This window comes from Ischnura elegans, chromosome 3 (genome assembly GCF_921293095.1).
Source record: "Ischnura elegans chromosome 3, ioIscEleg1.1, whole genome shotgun sequence".
Lineage (NCBI taxonomy): Eukaryota > Metazoa > Arthropoda > Insecta > Odonata > Coenagrionidae > Ischnura > Ischnura elegans.
This window is the reverse complement of record NC_060248.1, coordinates 30,163,766-30,185,771: the sequence shown is the minus strand read 5'-3', so window position 1 is coordinate 30,185,771 and position 22,006 is coordinate 30,163,766. Positions and strand designations below refer to the sequence as shown.

The following is a 22,006-nucleotide window of genomic DNA, read 5'->3' as shown; positions in this document are numbered from 1 at the left end:
AATGTTTAACAAACAAATTAGAAATATCATAGGAAATTCTGCTTGAAGGTTGCCAAGAATCATATTTTTAACATCAATTGGAAGATCTAATTGTCTTAGTGTAATTCCAAAAATACCTTGAATTTCATGAGAGGCTTAACTGGGTATTCTTAACCCTTTTGCTGCTGTTCAATCTCCAACCGAAAACCTTCTCCTAACATGCAGTCAAAAGGTTAAAATGCATTTCGTGGGCCCATGGAGCAGGTACTTCAATAATGGGCATGGTACACCCTCCAATGGGTCGCTAATCCAGGACCCTATCCTCGACGAGCTCACCCACGCAGGACCGTCTCATCGTCCCTACCAGCGGGGGGCCTCCCTCCCGAAAAGTGACCACTCTGACTGCAATTTGAATATCAATCAATCAATCCGATCATCAAAAAATGATTGTTTTCATCGCGCTCCTGCCAATCAAGTACGTATTTGAACTGTTTCTGCGATGAAAAATAACAATTTCGTTATCTTAGCTAAAAACGTGGCTGTGGACCACCGGAAAATCGGCCATTTTAGCAAAGTTAACAAAATGTTATTTTTCATCGCAGAAACACGGATCAAAGACGAGTGGCATAGGAGCAGTGAATTGGGGGAGTGACCAGTCAGGGAAAAATGGTCACTCGACGGTAGAGGTATCAGCTGAACATGACCAATTTGAGTCCTCGAGGAAACCAGGTGCATATATGTTCATTCATTCATCCATGTGTTCATCATAAAAAACTACCTATGTACCATTCATTATATAAAATTAAAATGTTGACTTAGCAATAGATAAATACATATAAAATTAGCAATGGTAAGAAAATTTTGAATAGTGTAAATTAGTGATATCTCCAGAGGTAAATTGAAAAACACCATGAGAAAAAATTGTTTGTGTAACAGCTGTTGTCTTGCCTTCAAATATTTTTAAATATATTTAGGACAAGACTGCGATCAATTATCACTGAAACCTTTAATTAAATTAAAACCCCTCGATTTTACCGCCCTCGATGCCGAAACGAAAAGTTGTTATCGTATAAGATATCTGACTGCGATTTTCAAAATATTATCATCGCCGTAGCTATAAATAGCCATTCTACGGTTAATTGAGCAATCGGCCATCCACATATAACGGATTATTAAGACGAAAGTCTGGCTAAAAAAAAAAACAAAATGATGGAAATTTATCTCTCTAACTTATTATTATAAACTCTCCCCTAAACGATAGGTCAGACTTTTCTATTCCTTTTTAATTTTTCGTTTTTATTTTCATTAATCAGTTTTGAGCAAAGTTAAAAATAACCGCGGCGTCGACGGCTGGAATATCTACCTTCATATGTTCTCCGTGCGCCATAAACAATCTTGTTGCGGTGAAGTAACGCTGTGTTGATCAATTACAGAAAAGTTTACTCTGCAAATTGGGAATGGATTCGGTGGTGAGTACTTTAAGAAGTTAAAATATATTCCTATTCCCTTGGAATTATTTCGCTACAATCATTTTTTGCTTCTTCAAGGGTGCTGAAGGCCTTCTCGCCGGAGCAAGTCTGCTATCACGACCAGCAGAAGAGTTTGGAAATGATGTAAGACTCCATGAGATGCTAGCTAAACCTCATGAATTTATTTGGTTAACATTTTTAATATTTATCACCTGTCGGCTTTCTTTCTTTTCATTATGCTTGAAATGAATTACAGCCGTCGGTGGAAGCCATGTGGGCAATGAAGGCCATGGAACACGCCGAAGTTTACTTTAACGTGAGTATAATCAATTAATTAGTACCTCAACTTTGTATTTAATATTTAATAAGGCCCGAATAATATTGATTCACATTATGTAACGATGTTGTCGCACATCAGGCACATGCATTAATTTAACATAAAAAATCCTGTGTTGCCTGATTGCTTGCTTCTGTTCAGCCTTCGAAGTGTTGTGTAAATCTATTAAAAATATAATTTTTTTATTAAAGCGAATAACGAGAGTGATTAAAGTATTTCGTTCCAGTTGAAATAGCGTTTTATGGGCCCGAGTCATGAATAATTTGCTATAAAATGCGTCGTTGGCAGTATGACCAAACCTCCTCTTTTTTCAGAAATTTCCAAAAATTTATCCTTTCCTTCGGAGTCCTGGAGGACTCATGAATAATTTAAAAATATTCTCCAATTTTAAAATGGAAATAGATTCACCTTTCATTCATAAGTTATTATTCTGCTATTGCATTAACTAGAAGTTTGTGATGGCCGTGTCATGACACATGGATTATTGCGAAGGAAAAGAGATGAAGGAATGAGAACACTTAAATTGGCATAGCTACGCAGAGATAGAGGTGGAAAGGTTTTTACTGTGGAATAGGACTGGGAGGAGAGGCTTGTGATTCAAGTGGTCCTTAAAGTAAATTTTGTCAGTTAAACACAAACTTAATTTTCTTATTCATTATAAACTGTCTAGATATATACCCTCGCTACCCAGCCGTATAAATTTTATAATTTGCCTGGAATGTGCCATTTCCTGTACATTTTTTGCCTGGAGTGAAGAATCATATCACCTGCACAAAGTAGATTCCCTCTCTTGAGTGATGGAGTATGGTCTGATTTTCCCATTTTTTTTTTTTTTTGGATTCTTGGCAAATTTTTGAGTTGTGCTGTGTCTCAAATTTTTGGGCTTGAGCTTTCACCCGTGTTTCAGTTGGGATCACCAAGAGAAAGCTCAAAAACCATTCTCGTAATAATGGTACCGACAATAGGGCCACACTTGACCCCAAAAGTTAAAGATAGAGCAGTACACGAAAGATTGTCGAATTTCCTTGACCATGGTAAAAGACAGAGATTGGTACTAGTAGAATCTATATTTCACTGTTAAAATGCTGGATCTGTGGAGGGTGTTGCCTCAAACTAAGTTTACATGGAGCATTTTATGAATTGCCCATAACACCTTCAAGGTATTGAACCTTCCTTATCAATGCGTATTTGCTTTTATCCTATCTATAAATCCTATTTCATATTTTCTTCCCCTTTCTCCTTATATTAGTCCTTCTGACACTTTTCAAATGCTAATCTCATCACTACTTAATACTCACTCTACCTGCACCCTCTGTATCCCCACGTGAAGTTCCCTCCCCTCATCATCCATCTCTAGCACTTCCACATGCCTTATCCTCTTCATCCAGTTCACCTTCGTTTCCTTCTCCTACCAACATCTTGGATTCTGCCATTTTTTTCTCATCCTCTTTCCCTCATTATTCAGGCTTCTGACCCCTAAAGCACTACACTCCTTTGTTAGGCTCCTCTCTAACTTCTTTAATCTATTGATCCGTGGTTGTTTTGGTTAAAAAAACATATTTGTCTTTTGGGGGCATTTGGGAAGAATTTCGTGGTTCACCAGTAAATTCTATTTTAAGCCCATTTCTTTAAAATAAATATGGAAACCTTCTGAAAATGAAAGAATAGATACACAAAGAAGATTTTCAATGGGGAAGTGGAGCAAAATTTACATCAGTATTCAGATTTTAATTGAATACTGTCAGTAACAGTTTAAATTCACTAACTTATGTAAGTTAAGGTGAATGCCACAGTGGTAGAACTCCATAGTAATGATTACATAATAGCATATTTATGTTTGTTATTTTCGATATCAATAGTTAAGTGCAATTATTTTCATTAATGTTTATAATTGTATTCATGATGAAATAAATCGGAAGAGAGATTTCCATTCTATATACCTGCTGGGACCCACATGTGGAGTTACCATCATGGTTTTTTTCCTGAAATATATGCTCATCTACATCCAAATATTACCCCATAAGCCTCATCAATGGTCATGTGGTGGGAGGTGTTAGGACACCTGCCGTTAACAAATAATTTTGTGGACCAATAAGAATGATGGAGAACTGTGCCACTGTTTACTTCACAAGTTAATGCATATTTCTTGATGTTTAACTACTTGAAAAGCACCAACAATGGTAGGTGAGAAGAAACAGTCAGTATCCAAATGTTTATTATTTAGACAATTATGAAGTTAGAATGTTGAAAATGTGATTTTTTAGTAGTTATTGTTAAAGTACTCATTAGTTAAGGTGGATGCATATGGAGTATTTTGTGAATCACCCTGGCCTGTCTCCTCTTAAGAATTGGATTTCCCTTTTCCATTCATAGTTAGGTCATCTACCTTTCATTCAATCGGTAAATCCTATTCCTTTCCTCTTCCCTTCCTCTGCGTTCCTAATATTCTTCCCAGGAACACATATTTTTGGCATTCCCTCTCTATTTCGTGCCATTCTAAGTCACTATCTTCTCTGCATCTCATTGAGAAGATTTCTCATCCACCAAGCATAGCACCTTGTTGTTGTTCCTCTCTATCCACTTCACTTTCTCCTCTCTTTTTCATGCCTAAATATCAAATGCCACCAATTTTTTCTCATTATCTCTCCTAATTGTCCGTGTTGGCATACCATAAAGTGCTATGCTCTTGATTACACTCTTAACTTTTCTCTAAACTCTAACATAGCGATTCTATCATCAGCTCTTTCCTGTTCATGATTGCCTTTTTTCCTAATGTATTTCCTTTCCCATGGTCCTGAGCTGCATCGTTTTTTTTTCTTTTTGCATGCTGCCTAAATAGTTGAACTGCTGCACCTGCCCAAGTTTGTGCCAACCTATCTTTATCATGAGCCACACATTCCTTATTCGCGACCCTTTTCAAAATTGCACGACTTTGGTCTTCTTCTGGTTAGTCTTCATTCCATATGCCCCTACAGATTACTGAACACATCCACCAGTGCCTGCAACCCTTCCGTCAGCTGGCTAATCAATGCCTGATCAATGAAAACATCTCTTGATCGAATCATCAATTAGAGCTTTTATTGCACGAGCAGCAATTTAGGCACTTGAACTCCTGCCATTTGTCCTAAGTAGTAAGAAATAACGTTATTATGTATTTGTATTTTATTAGATTCCAAATGTTATTTAAAAAAAATAACAATGGGGATGCCACACCCATAATTTACAATTAAAATGCCATGATTAGTAATTGAAATGGCCTACGTTTTTAGGAGGTAGATATAGAAACTAAAGTTTTGAACGTAGGTTTTCGCAGCGAGAGGCATTGTTGCTAATGGCTTCCGGGTGCAGCTGCGTGTTGCGCTTTGTCGTGCAAAGTCTTATTCAAGTTTTATTTCAACTTTCATCGAGTGTTAATTTAAACAATGCCAAATGCCATTGATTTCTCTTATACCTATGGAAAATGGTAGCAAATATTTGTGCAGTCAAAGTTAGGTTGCAAAATTATCAGGTCAGTTGCTGAATTAAATGAATAGTTTTCAAGTAGATGTGAGTAGTTGTGTTATGATTTATAGACCCAGTATATACTTGACAATCATATTTCTATAATTTACTAGCCTATTTAAATGGTGCAGTTGGCTAAAACTTATTTAATCATTTTTTTGTAACAATAGTCTGGAAAAGAGATGGTCTAGTGAGCATTAGCACTCGTGGTGATGTTTCATGGAATCCTCACCTATTTCTGTATTGGAATATCCTTGCCATACTCTGATGATAGGGTTGAGTGTATGTATGGAATTATACGCGAAGCATTATAGTGTTTAAAGTTTCTATTTATTTTTACAGATTCTGTGCTCTGTTGATCCGAAGTTCTTGAAATTGACCCCCCATGATGATCAAATATATTCTCTATTCAGAGATAAGTTTCCAGATTTTAAGGTCAAGAATATGAAAGAGAATGACTTGAAGAGTGAAGATGCAAAGAAGGTAAGATTTAATTTTGGATGGCTAATTTTTCAGCAAAAATGTTATTAACAGATCCAGGTTATCAATCCTGGTTATTCTCTTGGCTGAATACAGTGAACTACAGGAAGCCTGAAGCAACACTTCCATTGCCATATTTGCGGCAGTATGACTGTGTTGTACAATAGAAATGGAAATTTATTTAATTTTTTGGGAGGACCCGAGAGTCACATTCGGACAATTGCAAGAAATGAAAGTCCTGTCTCGACCGCCAAGACTCTCAGGTGGTCAATAGTCTCGCACTGCTCTACTTGTTAATCCAAGAAAATTATCTCAAAAGTTGGGGGTCATCTTATATGGTGTCTCTAATCTGATAGTGCTGGTTTCCTAACTTCTTGATACTACAGAGTCTATGGTCACCACATAGGGTGTATATGGACTTACCTCAGCAAAAGTGAAGTTTCCCGTGGGCAGTGGCGGCGCGTGCGTATACGCATGTTAGCAAGTGCGCACCCAAAGATGAATAAATTATAAAAGAAAACTATTCCTTTGCAACGAGAAGGATAAAAATCCTGTCTGCATATGCAAGAAACATGAAGCTCCGAACGCTACAGCTATCTCATTTTCGAATTCACCGCTCTACAAGTGTGCGGTCCCGTGGCATCATGCCGGGCGCATTTTCGGTCCGTGCGATCGCTTGAGGGAGCTCTGGCGGGACGAGGTAAGCGGGGCGGTATGTGCTGTTCATAGGGGCGATGGGAGCAGACTCAAAACCATGCGAATGCGCACGCACATATTTTTGGTGACTGACTAGCAGGTAGTGTAGTGGTGTAGCCGCCACCTACACTACCTGCGCCCAGGATCCTAGTCCGTCTACAGAGCCATCTGTATAGCCGTTTTCTACACTACTTCCTCATAGGGTGTAAGGAAAAGAGAATGAATTTCAACTACCGTCACTTGTAAAGGTGTGTTGAGAATAATTATTTTCATACATGCTAATATTATTTCTGTTCATGCAATTTTAAGGGTAGAGTGTACCAGTGATATGTTTTGCTTGCTATGTATTCTATTACGACGAAATATGACGCTCATGGATTAGGATTAACATAATATAATTAAATCATCCTATATCTGCTCTAATGCACACCCTAGATAAATTACCACCAGCCGCCACTGCCCGTGGGAGTACCTTGCATGTTATGAATTTGAATTGTCCTTAATACATTGAAATCAAATTTAATGTTTTTGATTTTCATTTAAAGTGCGTTGTCAGCTGGAAAGTCTTTCATTGCGAGCATACCTCAAATTCTGTTTTAACTGGAAAACTTGGGGTTTATCCGATACAGCCCAGTTGTCCAATATGCTTTTATATGGGGTATATTGACATATTTTAAAAAAATTATTCGGAATAGACAACACGTATTTCAAGCATTTTATTTTTTCTTCAATTTCAAACAGCATATTTTCTTCAATTTCCAGGAGTGGCGGCCTTACTGTGAACAGTTTAAGGGGGTGGTGGAGGACTACAGTTTTGGAACTCTTTTGAGGCTTAACTGTGAGGAAGATTATTCTGAAGATAATAGCATCCTTGTCACAAGGATTCAGTTCTATGCAATTGAACTTGCTAGGAACAAAGAGGGTTTTAATGATGTTATAAGAAGCAAATTCTCAGCTAAAAAGAAGAGCTGATGTTGAAGGTGTGCACTTTTTTTTATTTTGAATGACACATTTTATAGGAATTACCAGAGGTAACAAATTTATCATTGTGTACTGTTTGAGTGCCTTTTCACTTCATGGTACACAGTTGCATTTTTGATTTTTTTGAATTAAAAAATGACTACGAACTTTTTCTTTTGTCATTGCTTTCCTTAATTTTACCCTCAAATGATTGCTGAAGAGTTAATTCTCAGTATTTTTTTTTAAATTTTGGTCTTTGTGGTAACGTTTCTGAATTATGGTGGTAGGCTTCATTTGGAGACTTCTTGAAATACCTTTACCTGGAAATTTTCCTAATTTGAAGAATCTAAATTGTCGAGGACAAGGTGATTTTTTACTTTTTAGTGATTGAACATTCTTCTGTGCGTTTAGGATGAAATAATGTGTTTGCCATTGTCCTTACAACTGCTATTTTTAGGATAGCTGATTGTGAAAGGGAAGTCACAGAAATTGATTTGGTGCATAGTGTGGGAAACCATTCATTTGGTGGGTTTTGTGTAAGAAGAGGAGGTGCTCATGAACAAGAATGAGCTGTTGAGATGATCATCATGTAAGAAATTTAGGAAAAGGCTAGTGAAGTCTGATCTGGAGTGAGATGAGATGGACATGTAGGAAGGACAAGAAAATATAGGAGGTAATGAGGGGTGGGTGTGGAAGACAATGGAGTAGGTGAAATGGACCCATAGGAAAAGGAAAAATAGGATTCAACATAGGCTTAAAAATGAGACTTGTCTCTCATAAAAATTCTAGTGGAAGAATGCAAAGTTTTCAATCGTCAATAAATCAAATAGTATAACATAAAGCATTATTCTGCATTTTTTGCTCAAAATTTAATCCTCTATTTCCTTTCCTTCTTACAGTCATGTGGATAAAACGAAACAGTTGTAAACTGGATACGCGACTTTTCTCAGTGATTGTAAACAAAAAGTTATTGATGGAATTAGCTCTGGTGTTGAAAAAGTTACATTAGGTGTTCCACAAGGAAGTGTAATTGGCCCCCTGTTGTTCATTATATACATTAATGATCTCTGCTCCCGCATTAGGAGTAAAAATAAGTTTATTTGCTGACCACACGGTCATCCATCGCGAAAATAGTGATCGCTCTATGAAATTCTATCATCGGCTTTGACAACGTTCATTTGTGGAGCCAAGGGTGGTAAATCAAACATAACCTCAGCAAATGCATGACGGTACATTTCTTGTGGAATTCGTCCAACTACAACCATGTTTATGCAGTGGATGGTATTAACATAAAGGCAACAGACGAAGTGAAGTACCTGGGAGTTAAGATAACCTCGAACCGCACATGGGGAACACATATAAAGAATATTTGTGGCATAGCCCTGAAGAAATTAAGGCCGCTTTACACGGTACACGGAATTGCGCAGGTTAGAGCTGCATTAATTTCTAAAATGGCGTGGAATTGCGCGAATGCATGAACGAAATTAGAACAGGGGCTATTTTGCCGTCTCGCATCCACGCATTCTCGCATGTGTTCTAGCAATTCACCGCTTTACACGATGCAATTTTGATTGCGCCTTCACACGTACGTCAGACTGCGCAATTCCGTGTACCGTGTAAAATGGCCTTTAGGATTCGTCAAGCATGTTGTGGGAAGATTTTCGGATGAGAAAGTAAAAGAAAGGTGCTATTTAGCACTCGGCCGACCGCACCTTGAATATGAAGCGAGCGTATGAGATCCGTTGCAGAAAGACTTAATCCGCGAGCTGAATAAAATACAAAGGAAGGCTGTGCATTTCGTCAAAAACTGCTGTGTGTGTACAGACAGCATCACGCAGATGTTAAGTGAATTAGGCTGGGAGCCGCTGGAGACTCAGAGGCTGCGCGCTAGGCTTAGGTTGCTTGAACAATTGGGAATGGATATCTTTAAGAGCGACACACAGAACATAATATTAGAGCCACACTATGTATATTTCCAGGTCTGATAGAAGCGATAAATTAAGAGATATGTTTTGCCGAACGGATAGATATGGGAATTCGTTATTCCCCCGAATCATAGACTTTAATACACACTAGTCCCAACTTCGTTGGAGCAGTTCATTTTTTTTAGCTGTAAACGGCTGGTGTCCTAACAGCCCCAGCCCCACACCTTTTAGGCGGCTTGCGGGGTATTATGTAGATAAAAATGTCCACCCCTCCCTGAAGGTCTGCATATCACTCTCAATGGACATTATGGCACTAATGTTCATTAGCACATTATCTCACTATGTACCACATTTCAAGTCAATTGGTTTTGTTTAAAGAAACTTGTAGCTTCCAGCTGATTTTCAGCTTCAATGAAGGACTATACTGGCAGTTAATGAGGGAAGTTTAATTTGGGGAGGATTGTGATTATCCAACAAGTGCTACATTTAAACTTACTTTTACTGCTGGAATGTCTTTTAATCTGATGAATTTCTAAGATTAAATGTGATAAGGAGTTCAGGACACAATAATTGGAAGGCTCTTACAATAAATAGCGTATAAAAATGTTTGCTATTAGATTTTTAATGACACTCACGAATCTACTAAATCTTATAACTTGTTATTTTTTCATTTCATTAAAAATTTATTGTCAGCCAAAGATTTATTGTCAGCCAAGGGTTGTGGTGTTAAATACTCTCTTGAATTTCATAGTGGTGCCTTTTCCCTGCAAACAAAATGTGCTAATTTTAATGCCGACGATTTCAGAGATAACTACAGTGAGGCTGTTATTCACTTAACCATTTTTTTGCTGCTCCTCAGTACATAATATCTTCCATTGCTTCAGACAGGCAATAATCAACTGAGCAAATGCATGAAAACAAATTTCCACGTCAGCGTTTGAGCTGGAGACCTTGGAACATAAAGTGGTTGAATAAAGGCATAGAGGCTCAGAAAAATTGTCTATGATTAATTATCAAGATATTATCTCTTCACTTACATAGTCATTCCTTATGAGGTAATTTTATCAACATTTATTTATCAAAATAAAAATCGTGAAAAGCCTTTTTTTGCAACTTTAAGTATCCATCGCTTTGATGACTGATTTATCGTATACTTAATGTAAATTTATTGTTATAATCATATATAAATTTATGTTAGCTTGAATAAAATGTGTGAAGCACTGATAATTGCAGTAGTATGAGATTAAGCATTAGTCAGAGGAGAGACAAGGTAAGGTTTCCACGAAATTTTCCTGTGTAACCAACATTTGGCTGAAAATTGATTAACCAAACTAAATCTTCAATTTACAACTTAACACTGTGTATCCCTCGTGGTCAATTGATGCTATGCTTCCGACTTAGAAAGCATTTATCAATACCTTCCTTTACCCTATCAAAAGTACATGTTCAATTAGCTGGAGGACTGTTAAGTTACCTCAATACTTTTTTTAGTTAATTCCAATCGTAAAGAGTATTCAAAAGAATTAAGAACATTCTTTTGTATTCTTCATCTCTTGAATGTCACATGTAAAGTATTACGATTATATTTAAATTAAGAATAACAAACCTTATGCTGAGAAAAGATATGAAGCCAAAATCTACTTGCCATCATATTCTTAACCACTAGCAGTGGTATGATGAAGTTATTACAAAACAAAAATGGGTGAAGATCAACTAACCATCACAGCACTTAGAAATCATAATAATAACAAGATTGACAATGATACTAAGTGTCTAATAAATGAAACTAACTCATAGTTAATCTCGTAAGTGCTGATGACATGCTTGTATGCATGGTGAAGCAAAATAAGAGAGCCAATGCATTATCATTTCTTATGAGATATTTTCCAAAATGCGCATAATTCTCGTTGTCTGGATCATAGGAAAAATAAAGGGTAACTCATTATCTAGTTTTCAGAAATGACCTTTCAACTACAGAGAGGAACATTCTGAGGAGTGAAAGAAAAATAATGCACAGCACTCAAAAAATAGATTAAATATGAAACAAGATATACTTTATACAACATTATTTTTAACTAAATTTCTTGCATATTGGTGCAGCCAGGATTGGATAACAAACTCATTACATGTATCAAAAACTGGTGAACATTAACATGTACTCAATATATAACAAAGAGTACTTGCAATGATTATGTACAAAGAAGTATTTACATAGCACATAATGGGAAAAATTAAATGAGGATGTCTCAGCTCAAGTTTACCCACACAAAAGCAAATGGTTTTGACAAATAGTTATTGGTGAAATAATTATAATCAGCTTGTCACAAAATGTAACAGAGTTCAAAAGCATTTTTTTTAATGTTATCCAAAAAGATGGTTCAACTATTAAGTCAACCAAAAGATAGTACACAATTTTCTTAGCCTCAAAGCATGACAGATTTTAATATAATTTCTTTCCAAAGTGAAAAAATAACAGTTACGAGTTTTTCTTATAAAATCATGTTCTTCAAGTGATCAGTACAAGCAAACTAGTGAGGTAACTGATGTCTAAGTAGTACATATGTATATATATAAAACAAGGTACCTTTTGATATAACAATCAATTCCCTAATCCTAACACAGCCAAATCTGTAGCTCAGAATGCCACAAGTTCATTAAAATTACAAAGGGAAGATGGTACTAACAGAGAAAAAACATACTGGGAGAAGCTGTTCCATGTAAAAATGAAGGGTCAATGCCAGAGTTTCTTCTGTATAGCATAGATGGAGATTAACAGTCTCACTTGATTGTTACTGGTAGAAAATAATAAGATCACCGTATGGAAAAGCACTTTTGAAATACACCTCTGTCCATGCACAAACTATTTCCATTTTTTTAAATTAAGGGAGCTATCATTATGAAAAAATTGACTGCCACTGCTCTAGCACATTGTCCTTACATTTTTTCATTAATCATGTTGGTGAATGTGCACTCCATAATAACAAATTCAATGTGGAAGTAGTGAGGAAAAGGAAGAACCAAATGTTCTTGCTTTAGGTTTTCTATTGTTAATGTCATAGATAAAACGCCTCCAAGTTGAAATATATCACAATGCAGATAGTCAATACTCCATAGTGAAAGCTAAAATGAAGGTCATTTAAAGCAACACCTGCTTTCGAATGATCATAGTAAGGGCTCCTCGAATTCTACCAGTTGATTCGTATCCATTTCAAACAATTATGGAATTAGAAATTAGGTTGGTAGCCTTTTCTTATTCTCTGGACTCCCATTATCCGAAAACTATATAAAAATGTAACTTTTAATGACAGGAGGTATAATATTTTGCAAAAAGGTCTCTTAAATAAATGCAAAAGACTAATGAAAGTGACACTTCTTTTTAAAATGGCAAAAGCTTTTGAATTATGTAATGGAAAACTTATGTTTTAGGCACACTCATTACTGTATTCAGATTATTTAAAATTAAGTAACTTTCAGTTGGTTCAGTATTGCATCAAACCTATAATTGCAACACTATCATTAATTATCCCCAGAAAAATATATTTGTAAAAGCAGTCTCATTAAATTTTTAAGAGAAAGTAAAATATATCTTCATTACATTGGCATGTTACATGATGGGTAATTGAAGAGAAAAAAAACATAGAAAAGCTGTACGTGAAACTTCATTGTACAGTTAAGTTTTTGAAACTTATTATTAATGAGGAAACTGCTCTAACAGCATGAATAAATACAATTCTACAGGAAAATAAGTTACACTCCAAAATGGTTACAATAAATAAGTTGTTATCAGGAGGCACAAACACCACTTCTCTACCGTACCGCTCAATATGTAGAGCACTGAACGATTATCACCAACAAAAATGGAATGAGAGAAGAAGTAAAATCAGCATTATATAAACAAGAAAATCTGAAATATAAATGTGAGTGTATGATAGTTAAAAATGTCACTCGTAGAAGTACAATATTACTCCTTTCCTTAAAATCAAGAATACTTAGACACAAAATACAAAGCACTATTATGCAAAAATTAATGACTATTAATTAACTGATGGGTAGCCAGATGAAAAAATTAATTCTTTACTTACAGAGAATCATTAGGATGTTTATAAGAAACTCTGAAATACTCCAACCACTTCACAATATTAAATAAACCTAAATTATGTGGAGTTTTGATAAGAAGCATGTTAAATGAGGTAAAATTAATAACTGGAGATCCATTCACTCTCTTGTCAGGTACATAGCGTACAAGCTAAAGTAACTGTAGTGATAGCTTAAGAGTTCATCAAAGTGAAGCTGTAAAAATCAAACAAGTAGTTACATTATCACCAAATGACATATATTACACCTGCCTAGAGAATAAAAAGACTTGACCCTAAAAAATATGACAGGAAAATTCAACAAAAGAGCACAAATCAATATTATAGGTACTTGATCCAAGATGAATGCAAGAGAAGTAATGATTATCTTTCCAGGGAAGTAACAAAATGAACAGTTGAATTTGGATTTATTATTACAGTCTCAAACTTGATGTCTTCATCCTCACTGCCTTTTACACCAATCACTTCAAAACAGGCATTTTCCTCTGTGATATCCCCTAGACTCAAGCTGCACTCCATCGCAGTCTCCTCTTCAACTCCCTGCACAAGCTCAGATTCTTCTACCACTATGTCCCTAGAGTCTTTCTTATCTTCCAACTCTGAGCTCACAAAGATGTACGTTGGAAGCAGGAGTAAATTGCACAGCTCCTGATTGATGCGGCTTTCCTCCTGCTTTTCCCTCTCAAGAGACTCTTGTAATTCCTTCTCCTTTTCTGTCAACTCTGAGAGCACCTGTGATAAGGCAGCGTGCTGCCCCTTCACCACATCCAACCGCTCCCTCAGCAAGGACGCTTCTCTCTCCCTCTCCCTACCTCTCTCTGAGAAGAAACGGGGCATTAGGCACAAAGCAGGTGAAAGGATGGTTTGGTTTAGGGCCTAGATGAAAATAAAAAAAAATCAGAGCATAAAAAGCTCCCAATGCTCCACTTTAATGGCACACCAAGAAAACACGGATTTTAAGTTGTGTATTTCCCTCTCACGCTTTTGGGCGGCTCACTCAGAAACAAAATCACTATTTATCAAAATAATTGTATATATCTAAAGGGTAGCTAAGTTGCAACGAAAAAATAATATTAGCTAATCAGCCATTCTCTTTTAAGTAAAACATGAAAAAATGCAAAAGTTGCCACCCACTTTTCATGAGCTCATGATGTGATTGGAGTTTTGGCTCAATAACTCATCCAAAGTGTCCCAATCTTTGACAGAGAGTATTGCTCACCATTGTGTTAGTAACAACAAACCACATGAGACAGATGTGCTAGGCCTAAAATTAGCAAGAAAGCAGAAAGCTACTTGGCAACAGTCAGTGATGTCATCAATTTATCAGCATATGGGTTATGCCTATTGATTTTTCGACAGGCAAAGCTCAAGAGGAGAAAAGCAAGAGGAGGCAGCAGAACAAAAAATGGAAAAACTGGGTCCCTCAATTTTTCAAACACTATCACCATTGTATGAACTAAAAAATGGTGACTGAACCCATAACCTTTTATTTTTCTGACCCTTTCCTCCCATCATACCTAAAACAATAAGTGGCACATAGCAACAGAAAAATTTGAAGTATGGGGAAAAAATACTTTGGAAAATTCAAAATTTTTTATGCTCTACGTATACTGTACATGGTTAGAAATTCTATTTTGCAGCATAGTCTATATATTACTCCAGGCAAGTGTTAATTGTTAACTCAATTTTACTCAATAACTTAACTAATTAAGTGTTAACTCAATTTTAATCACAACTATCACTTTTATAATTCTGAAAATTTTACATGGTGCAGTGCAATAATTTGTACGGACAATTGGTGATGTTTTCTTTGATATGGCTCATAAGCTGGGGAAGATAATTTCAATAGAGTATATTACATTCTGTTCATCAGACGTCTCCCTAAGTGGCCACAGAGTTAAAGGTCTCGCCATGGGATGTCAGCAATTCTAAAATGATGTAATCACCTCACAACTATGATTAACTGCCATTAAGTGTAAAGTGCTCTAATTTATGGTTTTACGAATGCAAAAATTAGGATAAGAAAGAAGATTTTCAGAGAAAAATGTCAGAGAAAATATGCAGGGATGCCAATCTCCCAATCCTGCTGCCACATTCCACCCTAAAATACACCACAATTGTTGACAAATGATAATTGTATTTTATTACAGTCAAGCTGACAAGAGTAGTCCCATGACAGGTAAAAGGGTTCCAGGAGGGTTAGGGGCAAGGTTGCCAAGTCAGAAATGTAAAGATCTACGATCATAGATGAACAAAAGGCTTAGCAAAGAAAGGGTTCAATGCACCCTTTTAAGTGATGACAAAGGAAATGATATTTCCTAGTATCCCTGGGGATTCATGTAAAAGTGAAAATGTTGTACATATAGAAAAGTGAGGATGTGGTTTGTTATCAGGACACAGTGATTGGATGAGTGACACGTGAAGTCACCAAAGTTCAGCGTAGCCCCCCATTCTGTCAAGGGACAATTCTAGACAGCTGAACTGCAAAGAATTCTATTGATAAAGGTGAGTTTGCATGGAGTATTTAAGAAGTATTCTGGCAGTCTCATGAACTTCCCTCTTCAATTCACAATAAAGCCAACTCCCACTCATAGCATCTAAAAATCCTATTCTCTTCCTCACCCTCACTTAGCCAACATTCTATCCTAGAACACTTCACATTCAGTACTTTATCAGTCCAAACCATCTGTCTCCTCCATATCTCAACTAGAATCTGTATCTCATCATTCACCATGTACAGCACATCTGAGTCCTCATATGTCCATTTCACCTTCTCCATACCCAAATCTCGAATGCTTCTGGAGTCTTTCCTCTTTCCTAATGTAACGTCTGCCTGGGAATGCTTGAAGAGTTGTTGGCGGTATACTGGGCACCAGTGTGGGTAAATTAAGGGCTTCCACCCAGACTTGGAAGGGGTGAGTGAGGAATAAATTTTTTTTCTCTCAGAGTAGGTGGCGATGGGCAACTACTCGCTGACTCATACACCTGTTCATCACTGAGAATAAGGAGAGGTTGGGAAACGGGACAGGGTGAAGAAAGGAATACAAAAAAATAAAGAAAGGGAATGAACGAAACAAATACTCTGGCTATCGCTGACTACCTAAATTGAAAAACTCAACCGTGAAATCCTAACCAGCCTCGCTGGATGCTAGGACGATCTGCTGAACTCTGAACAAAATCGCAGCACCCGACAAACTTGATTACCCCTCGACTCTCACCGACTACGTAAACCGAGGGGCTGGAGGGGATTGTGATCTCTCCAATTCTCCTCGGACAGTGGCCTTCGCCGCTGTCATCGGAAGTAACTCAAAAAAAAGAAAAAAGTGGGCACTCCCAAACGCCAGCATAAAAAAAATGCCACACTAAGTGTCCATGTTTCTGCACCGTAAAGGCTACACTCCAGATCAGACTCTTTTATAGCCTTTCCTTTGAACTCTAGCACAACGATACCATCATCAGTTCTTTCCTATTCCTGAAAGCCTCCTGAACTAATAAAATCTCTTCCTGATGTACTTACTCCTGCACCTTCATGAAAACCTTTCTTAATCATACTGCTGATAGAAAAAAAAAATCCATTTCTCTTTGCCACTCCATACATACCACTGAAACAACATTTAAGCAAATACGCCACATTTGTCACCCAGTTTAGTTATTTATACAGTATGTCCTCACTTAATTACAGTATTCCATGCCAGAGGACTGATCGTAAAGCAAATTACACTTTATATTGAAATTACTTGTATTACTTGGAAGGAATCAGTACGAAAAGCATCCACGAAAGTAAATTTAATGATGTTAAAAATGTGTTCCACAAACAAATATGCTGAAGAATTATATAACTGATAAAATACTATCCAAGTGGAATCTAAGCTTTTGAAACTTATTTTTTTTTCTTTTTTTTTTTTTTAAGAATTCAGTGGATAGAAGGCAAAGATGACTAATGACGAAAAAAAATCCTCATTCATCCACTCTTTCATAATTTTTAAATTAAAACAAAAAAAAAGTTGCTACCCACTATTCGTGAGTTGATGACTACATAAGATTCAGCCCATGAACTCATTCACAGAGAACTACACATTGAAGGAAGCAATTGCTCACAATTAGAGATGGACAGATCCCGGATTTTTTTCTGAACTAGATATAATCAGATCTTTTATTTCCAGTCGGATCTTCAGATCCAAATGCATTTTTAATTGCCTGCCATAACACTAAATACATAATTACAGTTTTTACCGTTAATACGAACAACCTTATTACGTACTTCTCGTTATGATGAAGTAAATCGTTGGTACCGATGAAAAGGCCTATCCAATCTACAGTAAAAGAAACATTACTATGAAATTTTTGCCATTAACAAATTACAAACCTCAGTCCTTGCAGCTACAAAATGAACTTTATTACAAAGTTCAATGAATAAGCAACGGCGTTTAGGTGGATATACACAACGCTACATTATATTCATTGCCCTATGTTTAAGTTCTTTCTGATTCATACAAGAAACGTTCATACCAACTTTGTTCTAGCAAACCTCTGGTTTTTCGGTCCCATGAATTTCGCAAAAACGAGAGTCTACTGTATACTGACTTATTATTTGTTGTAGCAAAGTGTCATATGTGATTGAATACATCGACACATACTTGAAAAGTATAACACTCATTTTGGAACAAATTAGAATAAAAATTGTAAACAAACCTGCAAAAACCTCCATGAAGCGAATTATTGCATCCGACACAGTTGGCAATGCACTAGCACCAACAGAAGCACCACATGAATTTGGCATTGCTTTCGTCTGCTTCCTGCCTCCCGGTGGTCCATCAAGGCTAGAATCATCAAGAGATGTAGAAAGACTTCCTCTGCCACTATCTTGATCTGCTTGCAGTCGACCTTTCCGAAACTCTCCAGCAATTGACTGAAAATAACACTAGAAATCAGCTCAGCCACTAAAAACACTAAACTAAGTGAGAGGCATGCATTACTATCAATTTTTGCAATAAAATGGAAATATTATATAATCCTTCATATTTAATTATGAAGCCAAAGCAACATCACCTGTAAATGCTGTCGCCCATAGAGATGTTCCTTTTTATTATGAAGAGTTGTGAACCATTGGTCACAAGACCTACAATATAACTCCTCATTATCTTCATCCTAGAAGATTAAAAAAAAAACAAGACCATTAAAATAAACATCCACTTAGTCGTAAATAACCGATGCTGATCATTCATCAATAAGTTTGCATATCAGTTCAAGACTTCTAATTGGAGACACATTTAAGGTTGCAACCATTTTGCAGAAAGAAACCTTAGATTTGTACCATAGATTTTGAAAAATATTTTTATGGAGTGGACTGGGAAAAGGTAGTGAGCTTTAAGAAAACAGGCATAGCCTATAGAAATAGAGGACTCATTTAAAATCCGTATAAGACTAAAACTGCACTAATGATAGTGTTGGAAGTCCAAGAGCAATCTTGCAAATTATGAGAGTGAGAGAGGAAATATTTTAGAAGGGGCATTAAATAGGCGGTAGTAGGTAGTGACAAAAATTTCATTAAAATCCGAGTTGGTGGGGGCCATGGCCTGGGTGAACTTACATGAAATGACCCTGATAAGTTTAATTCTCAATGAAATAGCACCACTGACAATTCCAGGGGAAGAGGAAATTTCCCCCGCACCAATCCAAGAGAACCCATCTAGGCCACTTTACCATCACTCGAGTCCAAGCATTTCCTCCCAGAGTTTACCCCAAGCAGTGAGTGTGAGGGTACGTGTGTGTGTGATATCTAAACCAAAGAGTCGACCCACACAAAGTTTCCTTCGAGCTGCATGTGTGCTAGAGAAGGGTTTCCAGGTGAGAGACGGGTTAGTCACGGCTGCAAACACTCCCGTTCCAGCAAACCAATAGAGTATTTTCTTTCGTACCCGTGACGCGATCCGTACGTTATGGCCATTGGAGACGATTTTCGGTAACAAGATGGATCAAATAGCCTCCTGGATGTACAAACTCTCCTCAGTCCACTCTGACTAAAACACTTAGGGCAAAGCATTCACTCTGCCAAATAATTCATACAAGCAAACCACCACTCCAAACTGGATAGTCAGATTGACAACGTTCAATTTTGAAAAGGTCTAGTTCAGTATTCCCAATGCAGCACTCAGGCATAGCCCACTGCATACAAGTCCACTGAGGTATGAATATTAGGTGACAGTATAGTTTTATCGAATCGCCAATTTTCGTCGGATCTTCACCAAAATTAGTATATATAACTTATTTTACATTCTCAACAATCCTAGGGGTTGGCGAAAGCGCTTTGAGTACAAATAAAAATGTACCAATTCATTACTTATCTTGGTGTCGGATGGGTAACTCATACGTTGCAGGAGCCATCATAGATGAGAAAAGACGATCGAAAACTAAACTTGCTAAGGTGAACAAATTAGTTTTTATCAGAGGGTTTTGATATAATTTCGAGGGACGAATTAATGTTTTTAATACAAAAACCATGCCTCGACCCACCCTGGCATAATCCGACCCGCCCACATAATTTCGCTAATGCCGTCATAAGCCCGTCAGTCGGCACATAAATTAGAAAGAAGCTGCGCCCACAGTGCGGCTTGCGCTGTGCGCTACCCAACCCACCCCTCCAGTCCTACGACCGTACACTAGGAATAAGCCATTCATTCGCTCGCATTTTACGAAATGTAGAGAGGAAAATGTGCATACTTTACAAGACACATCATGCCCCATACCCAAACCCAACAGTTTGTTTTTGATCGTCTTTTCTCACCTATGATGGCTCCTGCAACGTATGAGTTACCCATCCGACACCAAGATAAGTAATGAATTAGTAAATTTTTATTTGTACTCGAAGTGCTTTCGCCCACCCCTAGGATTGTTTAGAATGTGAAATAAGTTATATATACTAATTTTGGTGAAGATCCGACGAAAATTGGTGATTCGATAAAACTATACGGTTGTCAAATACATATTATTATAATCATCTCTACTTACATCAATTTCATCAGTAGCATCCATGTCAGACTCCTCAGTGCCGTTGCCTAATTGACCTGTAAGTTACAATATAGTAATTAGAAATTACTTTGCTCTCCCGAGAAACCAAATATAAAGCTAATGATTGACCACTCACTCTTTATCCTTTTTCTGTTTAAGTATGACTGATAGGCATCCGATTGCCTGTAGGCCTTCAACTCCTCCCTGTAACGTTTTTTGTCAATTTCTGCTTTATCCAAATACTTTTGTTTCTCTTCTAGACTTAATCTACTCCACTCATGCCCTAATACTTTCGTGACCTGAGAAAAAAGTTTTATTCATTAGAAGAATGAAATTTACATGTAAAAATGCTCAAAAGTGCATTATTTACCTCACTAAATATTTGATCCTTGAACAGCTTCCTTTTTTCATTTAAATACAAAACATATCCAGTGGCAGGAGCTTTAGGAGGTCTATTTTCCAGCAACTCAGGCTTTCGCTTTCTTCCCTTCGGCCACCCACCACGCTTCTTATGCTGTAGAAATTCAGCATTGAACAGGAGTATTCAAACAAGAATAGCCGTAGATCTTTCTCACTAGTACTTACCTGAATGGTGATAGTCGGTTCAGTGCTAATTGCAGTAGTTACAGGAGCAGGAGCAGTGGGATTCAGTCTTTTAATTGAAGTGCTACCTTGAGTAGGAATGTTCTTCGGTGCTGTGCAGGGCTTAATAATTTCCGGTTTTGGGATGGAGCTTTGAGCAATTTCCGCGGCTTCCACGGCCTTCTGAGGTACCTAATGTAGAAAATGGTGAATCGACGATTACGAGTGGTGTTTTATGGTGTGGTACACACGGAATAGACAGCAATACATACCGCTGATTCCTCCTGCACCACATTAAGCATGACATCATTCAACAGAATAGGCATTGAGCCATCCGAAGCAACCATTTTCAATGGGTTTTGCGTGATTAACTGAGCAGCAACATTCTGCAAGTCTTCAACTGACAACTTCAAGTCACCAACACCTGATGTTAGCGCATCTTTCAGTGTCATACAAACAAGCCTGCAATACGAATAATAACAAATAAGTACTTAATACCTCACAATATAAGGGCAACTTACGACCGCACCTCATGGTAAAAATCCGTAGATCAAAACTGCTGAAAAAAATGCCATAACAAATAACTCAAAGCACACACCCCTTGTTGGTTTCCACGAATATTCCATTTTGCAACAAGTCGTTTGCTGCCGAAACGGTGTAGTCACGGAGATATGGTCTTTCATCATCTTGCGGGAGGGAAAGTGAAGACAAAGTCAACTGCTGAACCTCACTGTTCACTCCATTTGAAAATCCTACAACGTCAATATCGTCTTCCATGTCACACTGGGTGGATCAGGGATTTGGGTTCAATTGTTTTTTTTTTCATGTTCATCTCAAAAAGGTCTCGAGCTCGTTTTCTCTTCCTGAATCGATCCAATCAGAGGGCTTGCCTTGTTCGCCATCAATCGATGGTTGCATCTCTCGTGGTTTCATTGGTGGATAATCTTCGATATGTCGTCCAATGCCCATCGAAGG

At 37.2% G+C, this 22,006-nt stretch overlaps 2 protein-coding genes across 3 annotated transcripts; one reads left to right on the top strand and one right to left on the bottom strand.

The window, feature by feature from the left end:
• The first annotated feature begins 1,339 nt into the window (after window positions 1-1,339).
• LOC124155613 (protein PBDC1) lies at window positions 1,340-7,589 on the top strand. Its single transcript, XM_046529592.1, has 5 exons — window positions 1,340-1,448; window positions 1,527-1,592; window positions 1,705-1,764; window positions 5,629-5,769; window positions 7,225-7,589. Exons 1-5 carry the CDS (start codon window positions 1,437-1,439, stop codon window positions 7,432-7,434), a joined length of 489 nt encoding a protein of 162 aa, XP_046385548.1. The 5' UTR covers window positions 1,340-1,436; the 3' UTR covers window positions 7,435-7,589.
• Window positions 7,590-11,379: 3,790 nt separating this feature from the next.
• LOC124155610 (SWI/SNF-related matrix-associated actin-dependent regulator of chromatin subfamily E member 1-like) lies at window positions 11,380-21,928 on the bottom strand. Of its 2 annotated transcripts, none has more exons than XM_046529589.1 (9): window positions 21,630-21,928; window positions 21,304-21,493; window positions 21,035-21,223; window positions 20,820-20,963; window positions 20,586-20,748; window positions 20,450-20,505; window positions 18,491-18,589; window positions 18,134-18,350; window positions 11,380-14,259 (listed from the first exon to the last, which is right to left on the bottom strand). In XM_046529589.1, the coding sequence occupies exons 1-9, from the start codon at window positions 21,806-21,808 to the stop codon at window positions 13,805-13,807; spliced, it is 1,692 nt and encodes a 563-aa protein (XP_046385545.1). In that variant the 5' UTR covers window positions 21,809-21,928; the 3' UTR covers window positions 11,380-13,804. The 2 variants fall into 2 exon arrangements, with proteins under 2 accessions (XP_046385545.1, XP_046385546.1); XM_046529590.1 differs by having other exon boundaries at window positions 14,168-14,317.
• Between the last annotated feature and the right edge of the window lie 78 nt (window positions 21,929-22,006).

Coding starts and splice junctions, on each gene's coding strand:
- LOC124155613 (XM_046529592.1), top strand. Junction 1,593..1,704: donor CAGAAGAGTTTGGAAATGAT/GTAAGACTCCAT, acceptor AATGAATTACAG/CCGTCGGTGGAAGCCATGTG. Junction 5,770..7,224: donor AGAGTGAAGATGCAAAGAAG/GTAAGATTTAAT, acceptor TTCAATTTCCAG/GAGTGGCGGCCTTACTGTGA.
- LOC124155610 (XM_046529589.1), bottom strand. CDS start 21,808: ATGGAAGACGATATTGACGTTGTAGGATTTTCAAATGGAGTGAACAGT. Junction 20,749..20,819: donor AGGATCAAATATTTAGTGAG/GTAAATAATGCA, acceptor CTTTTTTCTCAG/GTCACGAAAGTATTAGGGCA. Junction 20,506..20,585: donor AAACAGAAAAAGGATAAAGA/GTGAGTGGTCAA, acceptor TGTAACTTACAG/GTCAATTAGGCAACGGCACT.